Source organism: Meriones unguiculatus, chromosome 6 (assembly GCF_030254825.1).
Source record: "Meriones unguiculatus strain TT.TT164.6M chromosome 6, Bangor_MerUng_6.1, whole genome shotgun sequence".
In the NCBI taxonomy this organism is placed as follows: domain Eukaryota; kingdom Metazoa; phylum Chordata; class Mammalia; order Rodentia; family Muridae; genus Meriones; species Meriones unguiculatus.
This window is the reverse complement of record NC_083354.1, coordinates 117,131,851-117,147,963: the sequence shown is the minus strand read 5'-3', so window position 1 is coordinate 117,147,963 and position 16,113 is coordinate 117,131,851. Positions and strand designations below refer to the sequence as shown.

Sequence of the window (16,113 nt, the reverse complement as noted above, 5' to 3'; positions counted from 1 at the left end):
CAGATCTGTCAGTTTGAGGCCAGTCTGGTCTACATAGAGTGCAGGCCAACCAGAGGACTTAGTGCAGACTCCCAACCAACTCCAAAAAAAAAAAAAAAGACTGATGAATCAATCAATTTTCTGGTAGTTATATAAAGCACCCAGTAGAATTAACGAATTCGGTACTTCCTCTGTCTGACATAAGTCATGGGACGATAGCGGAGTCTCCTTGCTGGATGTTCAGTGTGTTTACCTTAGTCACTACCTTTAACAGGACTTTCCACCCAAGACCACCAGCTCCCATAGGCTTCTAGGCCCTTCATAACAAGACTGGACTCAGGGTCTGGCCAACAGCTACAAAAAGGTAGTTTTTTTGGCAGCTCCTAGAAACCTTCCTTAGAAAAAGCTGGCTTGCTGCTGCCTGGCTCTATTAGCGGTCACTGTTGGGAGTTCACCAGGGAGCAGCTGCCCAGCACAGCCAGCCTCGCCCAACAGAGTCTGGTGCTCACATGAGTACAGTGCTGTTTCCCTCAAGCCCTTAAGAGTTTCTACCCACAGGGCTAAAACTAACCAGGTCTCTGAAAGATACAGATATGTTTTATGAATTGGATTTTAAATTCACAGAAGTTGGTCTAAGGATGATTCTTCTTAGCTCTGGGTTCTGACAAGTTTGTACCAAACAAAACTATGCAATCCTGGATAAAAACTGTAACGTATTCTAGGCACATGTATCACTTTATACATGTGCCCAGGTCCAAAAGATATATACGGTATAAAAATCACTTAAGAGCAGGGTGCGGTGACACATGCCTATAATCCCAGCACTCCGGGAGACAGAGGTAGGCCTGGTCTCCAAAGGGAGTCCAGGACACCCAAGGCTACACAGAGAAACTCTGTCTCAAAAAACCAAAGTCAGTAAGAAATGCATACATGACTTATGGGTTTTGGGTTTTTAAGATAGCCAACTAAGAATCATTTTTAACTGTGGGAAAATTATAATGAACTATTCAAGATCAATGTTGAATTGCTCAGCCAGGCATGGTCACTCCCACCTGTAATCCCTACTCAAGGGAGGTGGAAGGAAACCACGGGATGCATGAAACCTTGTTACATACAAACAAAAACTTTAATTGCTTAAAGTAAATTAAGCTTTTCCAAGATTTAAATACAATTTCTCTTTGAAAAACTTCTGAACCTCTTACAGGAACTAGATTTAAGCTGGGCACAGTAGTCCCACCTGCCAGGGAAGCTGAAGCAAGGGATTGCTTGAGCTCAGGAGTTCAAGGCCGTTAATAATGAGGCTTCCATCTTAAACCATCACCCAAAAAAATATAAAATCCTACCTTCATCTTCCCTTTTTCTACTTGTTGATATAGCTTATAAAATCACTGAATAAATTTTCTAAACTTACTGCCTAAAAGACAAAAGTAATCTTAAAGTCTGAGATAAATAAATTTTTATCAATTGGAACACTATCTCCACCATTATCTATCCTTATGAAGCTGAGAGAATTAGTTCATTTCTGATCTTGGTTTCTCTAGCTCCACTGCTGTTATGCTGCTCACCAGCTGCCAGTCACATTGGGAGCATCTCCATCCCTGTTGGGGGCTCACTGTCCTAACGATGGGTAGCAAAGCTTCCCTAAGGCACTGAGTAAAAGAAGCCATAGCTCCTTAGCACCTGTTCCCAGGCCTACTATTCAATCCACTGCTCTTGCCTTCATTCCAACAAAACAGAAAATTCAGGTGAGAAAAGACCATGAAAATATGGACAGTAGAAAGATGTTTTAAACTTAAATTGGGCTAGGCAGTGGTGGCCTAGCCTTTAATTCCAGCAGAGGCAGGGAGATCTCTGTGAGTTTGAAGTCAGCCATGTCTACAGACCTAGTTTCAGGACGGAAATCCACCTACCCACCACCTACACCCCCCGTCCCCCAAAAAAAGAAAGGTGATTTGAAGTAGTTGTTGTTTGTTTTTTTAATCACCTTTCTCAATACTGCCATTGGTTGCATTGAGACACAGTTCAGTTCCTCTGTGCAGCTTTTGCTGCCTGATATTTAACTTCACATGGAAAAAAAGCAAGAGAGCTGACCACAGCTTCACCACAGTGAAGGCTGGTATCAATCCCGAGGATTTCAGACCCACAAGAAGCCATGTTACAGACTGTTTGGCTCTCAACAAGTCTGCTTTACTGGAGGGGAGTTCAGGAGCTATAATACTTGAGGAGATTCTCATCTGTAGGTTTCAGAATTTTCTTATCTGCCAGATTCACCACCCAGCCAGGAGCAAGACCAAAGAAAATCTGCCTTGGATCCTTCCGAGTGCTGAGCATTCTGAAGAGTTCATCTTTCGTGATATCAGGAAGAACGTAGCCATACTTCAGGGCAAGTTCAAGTCTTGCTTCGGGAAACTTGGCAGGGTCAGCCAGGTACCCCCGGTTTTTTGCATCAGTGTAATAGGGCACCAGCGATTCAGGTGGGAGCATTCGTTTTGGGATGGGTTGTCCCCGCAGAAAGAATGGAACAGGCTTACACAGAATTTCTAAAAAGAAAATTTTAAAGAGATGTAAATACTGGTTCTATAGATAGTAACTCATATATTTTTAGTTATTAAATTTAATTTTTAAATTTACTAAGATTGAGAACTGAATTCCAAAAACTTTTTAGTTAGACAGGCTTAAGTAAACAAAATGGAAACAACTGTTTTTAATTTTTTTTTCATTTTCTTGTTATTCTCAGAGAGGGGCTTTTACATGTGTGTGCTGCATTTGTGGAGATCTGAGGACAACTTTCAGGAGTTCACTCTCTCCTTTCATCATGGGCTCAACCTCAGGTCAGGCTTACACAGCATGGGTCTTGCCTACTGAACTATCTACCTAGCCTGGAAAAAGTTAATTTTTAATAGCTTGTATTTTGAAAAAGGAAGGCAAAAAGGAGAGGAGAGAATGAGAGAAGGAAGGTTTGTGAACACCTAAGATGATTTAAAGCCCCTCTGAAAAGATTTTGTTTTTGTTTTTTTAGTTTTATTTATGTGTATGCATTTATGTCTCTGTGGAGATATGTGTACATGAGTACAGTGCTCAAGCAGGCCAAAAGAGGGCAGCTGTGAGCACTACAGAAGCGCTAAAACCAAAACTGGCAAACAAACACAGTAGGCAATATCAGATACAAAGGGAAAGAAACGTTCCACAGAATAGACTTACCTAGACTTCTTGGGTCATAGAAGGCTGTAGTAACAACACCGCCATTTTTTTCAATTGCAGCAATGGCTAATTCTGAAGCCAACTGCACCTCAATATTAACTTTTGCTTGAAAAGTATCAGCACCCTGTCATGTTAAAACAAAGCCTGTTAGTAAATAGCTTAGCTGAAAGCGAATCAGCCAAGTGTCTGTTTTCAGCTGTGTTCCCCCTTCCAAAGTACCTGCAATGCTGTCTCTAACTATCTCTCTTTGGGGTCTACTGTGCTTCACTATCAGAAGCATCCACTCCCCAGGCTCCATTAGCAGAAACTATCTAATCCTAGCAATCCTAAAGCAAGATGGTTACTATGCCAAATTCAGATGGAGACAATGAGGCTGCTGAGTAATTTCACCCAAGACAAAGGAAGCATACTAATGCAGTCTAGTCAGAGCCTTTGAGCTGAGATTTTTCTTTTCTCAATGCTGAGGCTGGAATCCCAAGGTCTTGCCTTCTACCAGTCATACCCAGGACCATCTGTTCTTTCAAAAAAGATATTTAGAAGTAATTTCTTTCTTTTTGTTGTTGTTTTCTGTTTTGTTTTTCAAGACAGAGTTTCTCTGTGTAACAGCCTGGAACTCTCACTGTAGACCAAGCTATCCTCAAACTCACAGAGATCCACCTGCCTCTGAATCCCGAGTGCTGGGATTAAAGGCATGAGCCACCATGTCCAGCTACGTAATTTCTGCATGTGTGTGTGTGTAGGAGAGAGAAGGAGAGGGAGGGAAGGAGAGAGGAAAAGAAAGAGGGAGGAAGAGGGGAAAGGGAGAGAGATCGATCTGATCACAGCATACAGCATACAGCATGCATGTTGAGGTCAGAGGACAATTTTGAGGTTCTCCCTTTCTACCTTTACAGGGCCTCCAGGGATTAAAAGCATGTCTGTAGGTCTAAGCGGCCTTTACCCATGAAGCCATTTTACCAGCCCATCTCTATTCTTAACCACAACATTACCTTACATTATATATACTAAAAACAAATCTTCCTGAGACTGGAGAGATGGTTCAGCAGTTAAGAACACTCGCTGCTCTTCCAGAGGATCTAGGTTTGATTTCCAGCACCCACATGGTGGCTCAGAACTATATGTAAGTCCAACTCCAGGGGATCCAATGCTCATGTCCTCTTCTGACCCCCCCCACTAGGCACATACAGAGTACACAAGCATACATGTAGGTAAAACACACGTACATATATATTTTTTTAATTTTAATAATAAAATTAAAACAAATCTTCCTTATCCCTTAGTTTTAGATGAGAATAGGGTTTGGAACGGCCTGGAAAACAAAATACCTGACAATATTGAAGGGGTTCCTGTCTTGAGGAAAAAATCCATTTTATATTCACTATCAACTTTATTATACTCTCTAAAATGGAGGAGGCAGTTACCTTTCCCTAGAATGTTTAACACTAGAAGATGTAGCAATGAATTTCCTGAAGTCCTGTCATTTAGGATATGCTAATTTTTCTCTAATTTCAAAACAGATTGCTTTTGCCATTTAGTACAGCTAAAACTAGTTCCCAGTATGATTCCTTTCATTATAAATATTTTATATACTTCAAAATATTCTATTAGCTATAGAATGTAGTTTTTTACTTTTTATATTTGATAATGGTGTGCATTTTTATAATTAATAGACTTTCGATTCAAAAGTACAGAATGGATTCTTTATAGGGTTTTTTTTTACATTTTAAATGTTTTTGGTTTTTTTTAAGATTTATTTATTTATTATATGTACAGTGTTCTCCCTGAATGCCAGAAAAGGGCACCAGATCTTATTACAGATGGTTGTGAGCCCCCATGTGGTTGCTGGGAATTGAACTCAGGACCTCTGGAAGAGCAGCCAGTGCTCTTAACTGCTGAGCAATCTCTCTAGCCCTTGGTCTGGTTTTTTAAATTACTACTCTGTAGCTGTTAAACCAGCTCACTATTCTGGCTCTGGTGTTAGTTTCAAAAAGTATTATAAACTGTATTTCTCAGGAAGATCTACAAATCAACTTTCTTTTCCTTTCCTTGAGAATCTATATCCCCAAATAATTCTGTGCTTACTAATCACAGCATCTTATTATCCACTATTTACCTGCAAATCTAAACTCAGAAAAGGCAAACAACATACAAGCTGTAAGTATTGTGACTACATTTATTCAACCATTGCCCCAGGGTAGAACTTTCAGGATAAAGTGTGCTAGCATAAAGCTAACATATCTGAAATGTTTTGAGACATGCAATTTAAATACCACCAAGGTCACAGACTTTTCTATGAAGTATGTGTTCTTTTCTTTACATATCCACAATAGAATATTCAGGCTTAATCATGTCTTTGGTATTGCTTTTCCAAATGAACTTATCTATTTGTGGTTTAATTAGGTTTTTGTTTATTTTCTTTTGTTTTAAGACAGAGTTTTAAGTACAAGCCAAGGTTGGCCTAAAATTCACTATGTAGCTCAAGGTAGCCTGAAACTTCAGCCTCAAACTCCTGCCTTGGTCTCCAAAGGACTGGGACCACAGGTCTGCTCACCCACATCAGAGGATAAAATGTAAGACCTGGGGTCTCACAGCTCAGGAGTTCAATCACGCCCTTCCCAGAAACTCCCCCAGACCAAGACTCGTTGCAAAAGCAAGAGGTTTATTAACCATTGTACAACGGGGTCACCCCTGCCGGTCAGCAAAGAGTGGTACCGGGAGACAAAGGCCTTTAGGTTTTTAAAAGAAAAATTGTGGGAAATTTGAAGTTGCAGTTTTGGCAACTTAGGATTGGATGAGGAAGCTATAAAGTAAGATAATTGGTTAGTCTTAGGTGTTCAAGCTTGGCCAGTCCTGCCAAGTGTGGATGCAACTGCAATTTAAGGTGGGGGTGGTTAGCTCATCCTTGAAGATTAGGGGCTACAGACTTTTGGCTGGAGGTCAAAAGCTACTCAGAGAAGTCTAGGTTCATTGCTAAGAAACGCTATCTCAAAGACAAGGGTCTGGTCCTTCTTTTGCTGAGTGAAGGTCATTGCTTGCTTGCCCTTTTTTTATATCTGTCCTCACAGATAGGGTCACATTCCTTCACTCTCTGGAAAGGTACTAAGAGGCTTTAGCTTAACCTGGACCTAAAATTCAAAACTATAGGCTTTAGAAGACATATAGGTTACAAAGTTAACCTAACCCTTTCAGAATCACACCTGGAAAGCTCTTAGCCTTAGGTTCACATTCTCAAAGGAATGTACAAGGCTCTCCTATGAACATATGTCTCCCTCTAGTGGACACTAAGTTACCCACTCAGTTATGTAGTTAGGGTATGAGCTACTGGTCAATCATTGACAGAAATTTTTACTGAGGTTGAAATAGGATTTAATTCATTCCATAAATATTACATAACTTTCAGAACTAAGATCAACAGCACTGGAACTAAAACAAAGTGCCTACCTTTATAAGGCTTAGTTGGTAGTGAGAAAGATAATGACATATAAGTGCAGTTGTGTACCAGATATTAAGAAAAATTATTTGGGAGGCTGCAGAGGTGGCTCAGCTGTTAAGGGCACTAGCTGTTTTTTTAGAGGGCCAGTTTTATTCCTAGCACCCATATGGTAGCTCATAATCATCTATAACTCCAGCCCTAGGGGATCCAAAACTTCAGTTGGCACCATGCACACACATAGAGTACATAGAGATACATGCAGACAAAACATTCACCCACATAAAAACATGTAAAGACATGTAAAGACACATAAAGAGAAAAATGCTTTGGGCTGGGAAACACAGGCACAGAGTGTGCTTCTAAGAGTGGGAACAGGGCCATAGGCTGCACTTGAGCTACTTGCTGCCTCAAGCTGGCTTGCAATGTACTTAAACTATTTTTTTTTAAGTGTGGGTTGTTGAACAGGTCCAAGGTAGATGTAGTGGCACATGTCTGTCATCTCAGCAAAGGCAGGGGTCAGCCTGGTCTATAAAGTGAGTTGCAGAACAGCCTGCCAGAGCTGCCCCAGCTCATACAACAAAAATAATTCCAGAAAGATCTTCCTGACGCTGGAGAGAGGACTTGGAGGTTTAGAGCACTTGCTGCTTTTCCAGAGACTGGGGTTTAGTAGCTCACAAATATCTAACTCCAGTTCCAGGGGATCTAATGTCCTCTTTTGAACTCTGCAAACACCATATGGTACACATACATACAGGCAAAACACTCATATGCATAAAAGAAATCTAAAAAAATTATTTTAAAGACTTTTTTAAGTGATCCTCCTAATATACTGACAGGTTAAAAACCCAAAGAGGGGGAAAGCCATACAGATCCACAGCAGACAGAGCTGTGCCCTCAATGTATGTCAACTTTCTAAAACTACAGCTGGTTTGAGCCCGGGTTTCAGGTTTTTGATGTTATTGTTTGTTTGTTTAATTTTTATTTATTCTATGTGTATGTGTGTTTTGCCTGCGTGAATGTGCACCATATGTACACAGTTCCCATCAAGGCCAGGAAAGGGTGGTAGATCTCCTAGGACTGACGTTACAGTTTTGAGTAACCATATGGATGCTGGGACTCAAATCTAGGTACTCTGGATGAACAACCAATGTTCTTAACCATTAATCTATCTCTTCAGCATCCAGAAAGGAGGTAAGTATTGATTAATTAGCTTCCACAGATTCACCTTCCACAGTTTCAGCTATTGGTTGGCAGCACTCCACAACTTATAAGTCTTTCTATAGAGCTTGGAATCAAACCAAGACCCTGTACAGGCCACAAAGTGCATCTCCAGGACCTTTCAGGTTTTAAACTGTATTGAGGTCTCATGCTGCTTTACGCCATCCTTCCTAGACATGAGTCACAGTTTTCTACATCATTTTCACACTCTATACATTACCTACCCTGTACCACAGTCTCACAATGCTATCTGCAGTTATTCCTTATCTTACTTAACGAAAGCTATAATGTACAAAAGCAGTATTGGTGACAAATCAAATATACAAAGAGGAACCATAAGATGTACACCTGAAGTGGAGAGATGGAAGTTCTCCATTTAATAGTCATTAGTTAAGGCTACTAAGAACTGTAACAAATTATTATTAACTTCCCACTATGCCTAACTTACAAATTAGTCTTTATCAGATGTCTTTATGAAAAAAAGAAAACACCGTCTATACAGTTTGGCTATGTCCACACTAAAGCATCTATGTGGTATGTGCCCCTTCCAGATAAGAAAGGGCTATTGAGTAAGGCAAAGTATCTATATAATACAAAAAACAAACAACACAACAACAACAAAAACTCTAGAGTTACCTCTTCAACCAGCTGAACCCCATAATCCCTTTTAAGTGGTTGGATGGTCACACCTCTTCCATTGACAAGCTGGGTTAAATCAATAGGTTGAGTTGGATCAACTCGCCCTAAATCAATGAGATACTGCAGTCTCCTGAGACTCAAAGGCTGATACTGATGCCTGAAACTGCAAAACAGGAATAAAACAGTTAGAAAACTCCAAGTAATCGTCCTGTAACCTCTTCAAATTAACAAGCTTTGCTCTGCTTCTCTTCATAATTTCTGATGGCTTAAAATAAACTTATGAGTACAATACAACAACAGGGCTTCCTTTGCTCTGCTAGAAACAGTTTACCTCTCTAAACATTTACTTCAATCGTGCACACAAGTAAACTCACATAAGTTTAACCCAAAATAACAGATCACAGAATAATGATGGTAGGTACCACAGTGTACCATATATTTTATACGTGTGTGTGTGTATGTAAAGAATCATATACCTTTTTAAATTGCTAATCATCTAAGGAATCATGACAGCAATCATTATCTTCTTCATTCTGTTGGCTTGAGCTGAACATCTGTGCTTATATGCTTGCTACACACAAAAATACACACACACACACACACACACACTATAGGTTAAGTTTTGTTACTGAAAATTATTCAGAGGAACAAGTTTGCTTCTAAGTAAATATAAGGTTTCTACCAAATACTTATATAATTCTTACTGGAAATTACAGATTTGTACTTTAAAAGCAAAACACCCTTACCTATGTCCTTCATTAAATCCGTATTTTGGGATTACGAGGTAAAATGGAGTCTGGCCTCCCTCGAAGCCTAGTCGGGGCCGAGTTCCTCTCTGCCTTTCTCCTTTATGGCCTCTGCCACATTTCCTACCTCTTCTCTGATCTCTTGGACGTCTTTCCTACAAGGAAAAGTGAGTTTTACGATCTTCAGGTGCACTTCTGAAAATTGTGTTCAACCTCATGGCATATTCTTTTATTACGCCCTTTATTCATGCAACCAGTGCTAGCTAAGGGACTGTGTGCCAAGCTCTGCTCTAGCTACTCACCTTTGCACTCCATTAACAGTTTTCTCAGAATCTAGCCAATTCTAGTAACCAAAATATAAGGTGAAACACAAGGCAAAGTTCTAATGATGGGATAGAATCAGATAGGAGTAACAAGCTCTCCAATAAGCCAGGTCTCCCAGCTAGTCAGCCTTTGCTTACCTGCAGTGACTACTTGGAGGCTGAGGCAGAAGGATTCAGAGTATAGCTTGTCTTAGCTACACAAAGTCAAGACCAGCGCCCTTCCACCATCCCAACCCCCAATTTACTGCCTCTGCCTCTCAATAAAGCACTTAAAAACCGGGAAAGGGTTTGGGGCTAGGTAGGGCTCAATGGTAGTGTGCTTGACTACACAAGCTAAGGGCCTAAATTCAGTCCTCAGTAGAAAAGGGGCTGAAACGGAAAAAAAAATCCTAAACAGCCAAGCGGCCTGAGAGATATTAAAGGCTTTATTTTTCAATTAGTCATAAATATGTATTTGTATCACATATGGCTAAGGAAAACTCCATTTTGAGCTAAGCACCCATCTTTCTAAATTCCTGAAAAATACGCTTCTGGCAACTCTGAGTTGCTCCTTCTCCTCAGAACTGTAAAACTGTTGAAAATGATTAACCGCACGCTCTTGTTTCTGTGAACAAGTTGGGAGGCAGTTCCTCACGGGGCTGTAAGTTCTACAGAAATGAAGTCATTTGTGACCTGTCTTTAAAAGCCCTCCCCAACCCCTTTAACGTGGGCCTCGATTCCAAACCTGAGCTGGAACTGAGGATAGCTGCATCTTAAAATAAACAGGCTAATTACAACCGGATGGAGTCAGATAGTCTTCCGGTGTTTCTAACTCCGTAACAGAATCTTTCCTTTAATTTACCTTGTCACCCCACCCCCAGAGCAATACACTGAGTTGCGGTAAGAGCCGACAGTCAACATCTTTTTTAGCTGTACTGCACATGAGACAGCTGAAGTAAAAAGCCAATTAGTATCTTTAGAATGACGACAGGCATTTTGCTAAAGCGCTTCAGTCTAAATACAATCTTGGATGAGCCATTCTGTAGTTGCAGGGAGTTTGCCCCTCTGCCTAGTTAGCGTCTTCACGCTTTAATTCCGGCTGAACGCAGGAGGGGGCCAGCCGCGTCCATCACCAGCGTGACGCGCCCCCGGCACTCCCCGCACCACCGCCATCGGTTTACCCGCTTTCTGGAGCCAGGGTTGGGCTTCAGGTTGGCCAGGCTGACTCGCGGCAGGGACCGCAGCAGGTCCAGACTGGTCCCGCAGCCGCGCACTACGCCAGCCATGGCCCACGATCTCTTCAAGGGCGCCCTGGGAGGCAGCGCGGGCTCCGCGTTGCTTTACGGCCTCGCTCCGCCCCTGTCGCGCTTCAGCGCGCCGGCGTTCCCGGATTGCGGCCCCTCGCTTCCGGCTTCCAGTCCAGGAAGCGGGACTGGTTTTTATTTTTTTGGAATGTCATCGATATTTATGAGATCGTACATTATCCTCCGGCTTCGGTGCCATCTTCTGAACGAAAAATGTTCTCTTCCGCCCTGAAATCGCTGTACTTTAGAGGATGTTTTGAGTTAGAATTCGGCTTCTTTGTTGTTTTAGGAGTGGCGTCTCATGAAGCGAAGAGTAATCCAAAATATTGTGAGCAGTTTCTGGCTTTGGGGCTTTGGTAATGCAACTGTTACAGTGGCTGGCTCTAAAACGAATCGTCTAATAGGGTTCAAGCTGAACTTTTCTGTGGCATCTTCCTGCTTTCCGACTATTACTCAACTGCTATCTTGTCTTATAGTTAATGTTGGGAGCCGTAATGAGCACCTGCTGTGTCCGGAAACCGAGTTAAAGTTAACCTTACTAGGATTCAGAGCTAGTGAACTTAAACTGCCAAACGTGCTTAACTAAAAAATTAAATATTTTAAATACTTGTTTTGGTATACAAATATAAAAGTGTATTCCTTTTGATATTTTGCCATTCACTGTCTTGCAGGAGAATTGCTCCTGCTAGCTCTTACTAATAATTATATAGTGAAGGTGAGACGATTTGTAATGGGCAGCTGTTTCTAAGCCTAAGTAAACTTTTTTAAACGTTTTAATGATTCTTTGTGAGTTTCACATCATGCATCCAATCCCACCCTTCTCCCCATCCCTTCTTATCCACCTTTTGCCTTTGCACCCTTCCCCCAGAAGAAAGTAAAAATAAAGCACAGAAAACGTCTCATCGTGGAAGCTGTAGCATGACATAGTATGTCCCACAATATACTCTTTTGTTTATACATCTTGTAAATGTTCATTGGATGGAGTAATTGGTCTGGTTCAAGGTCTCTGGCTTCTGCTGCACCATCAATATTGGATCCTCACTGGGATCTCATGATTATCTTCCTGTTGCCCAGTGTCATGGAGATCCTGCAGCTTTGAATCAGCTGGACTGGCCCTTTCACACACTCCAAACAATAACAGATGAGGTAGATTTTGAGGTTAGCCAACTCAAAGCCCTGGATTTGCCCCTGGGTGGTAGCTGAGGAGTTGGTCAGCCTGACTGCTCTCCCTTACCCACACCACCAGGGTGAGCTCTCCAGCAAGGCACCTGTTGGCTAGCTCACTCAGTAAAGGAAGAGGACAGACAAGGTCAGCTCTCCTGCTGTCATGCCCTTGGGGCAGCTCACCAGCACTCAAGCCACCAGAGCCAGCTCCACTGTACTGCTCGGTGAAGGTGCAGGGCCCGCTCTCCCAAATGCTGCAGCTGGTGAGGGCTTGGGACAGCTCTCCAGCCCTCAAGGCTGGCTCACCCATGCCTTTTCCATTAGCGCTAGCTCTTTATGTTGCTCAGGAAAGGGGTAGAGCCTGTTCTCAAGAGTGTCGCAGCCGGTGAGGGATAGGGCCCATGCTTCTGCTCTCTTGGCCCTGGTGCCAGCTCTCCCTACTGCTTGGGGGTGGGACATCCTCTCTGTGCCTGCACCACCTCATGGCAGACAAGTGGCCATCTCTCCTACACTCAGGCCCTTGGCCTGGCTCACTCATGGCCCTACCACCAGGGCCAGTTTCACTGTGCTGTCTGGGCGAGGTGCAGGGCCAGCTCCCAAGTTCTGCAGCCTTTGAGAGGTGGGGCCAGCTCTCCAGAATGCAGCAGCCAGTGAGGGGCTGGGACAGTTCTGTGCAGCCCTTGGACATTACTTGGTTCCAGGTGACTACCCAGACCAGAAACGTCTACATGGTATCTAGTGGTAATATGAACCACAGACATTGACACCAATCCCTGCCACTGTATGGCTGTGAACCCAGACATGGCCCTCAACTGCAGCATGGGTTGGGATTTCACCTTGGGCTTAGGTGGCAGGGGTTACAGTAGGCTATTCCATGCCATACTCAATCCAGTTCCATCTCTCTTTGTAATGCTCAAACTAGTCCACTGCTTCTCTTTCTCTCCCATCTGTCCACCACATACTTGCACATTGATGTGGCTCCCACTGCAGGTAGACCACACAGCTGGAGGACTTCTGGGTGACCTCTGCCAGGGCCATGTGGTATGGCAGCAAGCAGCCTCTTAAAGTGTCTATGCCTGCCCTGAGGAAGCAGGCAGGTCTCTGGATGTTTCTCTCCTCCTGAGCTGTGTGTATGGTGGCTTCTGTGTATTTACAGCCTGCCCGTGTTGTCCTAACTAAACCTTTTTGAAATTACTTGTAAACTTAGTGTGCATGTGTATTTTTGAGAGTTGGCAGAGGCCAGAAGAGGACTTCCAATCTTCTGGAATTGGAGATACGTGGTTGCCAGCTTGAGCTGCCCAAAACCAAATTCAGGCCCTCTGAAAAAGCAGTAAGCACTACATTGTTGAGCCATCTTTCCAGCCCCAAAAATCAACTGTAAAACAGCTACATAAAAAAGTTACTCCATAAAAAAGTTCACTCCTTTAAACAATATTTTATAAGCAAGGCACTGTCTGAATTGATGAAAATATAGCAGAGGAAGTCAACGTAAATATTGCTCCCAGGTTATTTGAAATCCAGAAGAATTCAAAATCAACTTATTTCAAGCTTGTTTTTAAAAGATAAGCTATTGTGGTCTTGTAAAATAATTAGCAAAACTATTGCAGCCGTTCTCAACCTGGGGGTCAAACAACCCTTTCACAGGGGCTGCATACCACATGTACAATTCATAATGGCTACAAAATTACAACTATGAAGTAGAAATGAAAATGGGTTAAGACAAAGAAAGAAAGAAAGAAAGAAAGAAAGACTTTCTAGAATTCAATAAAAGTGAAACACAATATGCTAAACTTAGGTGACACAATGAAAGTGATGCTAAGAGGAAAGTTCGCAGCACTAGGTGCCTCCTTAACAAATCTGGAATGACTTTGTTCTAGCAACTTAACATCACAGCTGAAAGCTCTAGAACAAAAAGAATAAGCACACCCAAGAGGAGTAGATATCAAGAAATAAACTGATGGCTAAAATCAATAAAATAGAAACAAAGAGAACAATACAAAGAATCAACAAAACAAGATGTTGGTCATTTGAGAAAATCATCAGACAAACCCTTATCCGAACTACTGAAAGATGGAGAGAGAATATCCATTTAAGAAAATCAGAAACAAACAGGAAAAATAACAACAGCCACTGGGGAAATCCAGAGAATCATAAGGACATACTTTAAAAGTCTGTAGTCCAAGCCGGGCATGGTGGCACACATAGGCAACCACAGCACTCTAGGAGGCAGAAACAGACGGATCTCTGTGAGTTTGAGGCCAGCCTGGTCTACAAAGTGAATCCAGGACAGTCAAGGCTACAACAGAGAAACCCTGTCTTGGGGGGGGAGGGAGTTGTAGTCCACCAAGTTGGACAGTTAGTAAAAATTTAAAAAATGTATGTGTTGCAGTTTCTCTCTTAAGGCAGCTAGCACCCAAATAATTGAGACTGGACTATGTTATTTATTTAACACGCTTTACATCACAATACTGAGCAGTTATTACTCTATTCTTAACTTCTTAACGCTCTAAGCTAGTCCGGCTTCCTCTTTGCCAAAATACCCCAAATACTTGCATTTATGGCTTTCTCTTTCAAGTTCTTAGGCCTACATGCCTGAGACCAGGATACAATTCAATAGTTCAATACTTAGACTAAAACAATAGATGATAAATGCACATGCTGCTTGAGTTCAGACCACAACATCCTGCTATGTTTCCTTACTCCCAGAATCCTAAATCCCACCCAATCAGTTTAAAGTGCTTTGTCTAGCTACCTAGATACAGTACAGTACACTTGGAACACAATTGAGTCTGTTTAACTAGTCAAAATGATGTAATGCATCCCCCACTCCTACCCTCACCCCACCTCCTACACTGGGTTACCAGATTATAGCCCTGACTGGTCAGTTTCTGTTCAGTGTTCGATAAACTTTCATCATTCTGAGTCTGGTGGCCATGTGGTCAATTAGCAGTTTATTCCTGAACCCATAACATCAGGACTAGGCTTAGGTTAGTAGAAGAAGGCAGTAAGCGTCCCAGACAACAATTGAGGCAGGCAAATATAAGTTCCTTTTACACATGACAGTGTACATAAGTGACCCAAAAATTCCACCAGGGAACTCCTACAACTGATTAAACACTTTTAGCAAAGTGGCTGGATACAAGCTTAACTTAAAAAGTATCTATCCTATATACAAATGACAAACAGACTGAGAAAGAAATAGGGAAACAACACCTTTCATAATAGCCTCAAATAATACAAAGTATCTTGGGTAATTCTAACCAAGCAAGTTAAAGATCTGTATGATAACAACTTCAAGTCTTTGAAGAAAGAAAGAAATTGAAGAAGATATCAAAAAGATCTCCCATGACAGCTCATTCTGGTGAGGGTGTGGAGCAAGAGGAACACTTCTCCATTGCTAGTGGGAGTGCAAATGTGGACAGCCACTGTGAAAATCAATATGGTGGCTCCTCAGAAAATTTGGGATCTACCTCAAAAACCAGCTATACCACCCTTGGGCATATACCCAAAGGATATTCCATCCTACCACAAGGACACTTGCTCAACTATGTTCATTGTGGCTTTAGTCACAATAATCAGAAATTGAAAACAACTTAGATGACCCTCAACTGAACAATAGATAAAGAAAATATGGTACAGTTACACAACAGCTGAGTCAGCTGTTAATAAAAATGACATCATGACATTTGCGACCAAATGGATGGACTGGGAAAAAAACAAAACAAAACATCCTGCTTACTGGCTTGCTCCACATGTCTTGCTCAACCTGCTTTCTTATGGAACCCAGGGCTACCAGCCCACGGTGGCACCACTCATAATAGTTTGGTCTCTCTGCCATTAGTCACCACTGGGCAATGGTGGCTGTACAGGTTTGCCTTCAGCCTGATCAGACAGAGGCATTTTCTCAACTGAGGATCCCTCCTCTCTGATGACGCTGGCTTGTATCAAGTTAACACAAAACTACCCATCACAACTGACTACTTGTCAGCTCAACACACAAACACAACACTGTTAAGCCACATCTTTCTCTTCTTGGTAAACCCCAAGATTAATATAAACATCACAATATAAACATTTTACAAAGTAAAAGTCCCACAGTCTTTACAAATTGAAACACTTAAAAAAAA

At 42.0% G+C, this 16,113-nt stretch overlaps 1 protein-coding gene across 2 annotated transcripts; it reads right to left on the bottom strand.

The window, feature by feature from the left end:
• Window positions 1-1,930: 1,930 nt before the first annotated feature.
• Mrpl15 (mitochondrial ribosomal protein L15) lies at window positions 1,931-10,887 on the bottom strand. 2 transcript variants are annotated; one of them, XM_060385921.1, is made up of 5 exons: window positions 10,700-10,879; window positions 9,217-9,371; window positions 8,468-8,633; window positions 3,181-3,304; window positions 1,931-2,519 (listed from the first exon to the last, which is right to left on the bottom strand). In XM_060385921.1, the coding sequence occupies exons 1-5, from the start codon at window positions 10,802-10,804 to the stop codon at window positions 2,182-2,184; spliced, it is 888 nt and encodes a 295-aa protein (XP_060241904.1). In that variant the 5' UTR covers window positions 10,805-10,879; the 3' UTR covers window positions 1,931-2,181. The 2 variants fall into 2 exon arrangements, with proteins under 2 accessions (XP_060241904.1, XP_060241905.1); XM_060385922.1 differs by lacking the exon at window positions 3,181-3,304 and having other exon boundaries at window positions 2,358-2,519; window positions 10,700-10,887.
• Window positions 10,888-16,113: the final 5,226 nt, after the last annotated feature.

Bases quoted from the DNA above. Each gene is read 5' to 3' on its own strand.
- Mrpl15 (XM_060385921.1), bottom strand. From the start codon at position 10,804: ATGGCTGGCGTAGTGCGCGGCTGCGGGACCAGTCTGGACCTGCTGCGG. The intron at 8,634-9,216 runs GTAAGGGTGTTT...CCTGTTTTGCAG, and splicing joins GGATTTAATGAAGGACATAG to TTTCAGGCATCAGTATCAGC. The intron at 3,305-8,467 runs GTAACTCTAGAG...TTAACATGACAG, and splicing joins GGGTTCAGCTGGTTGAAGAG to GGTGCTGATACTTTTCAAGC.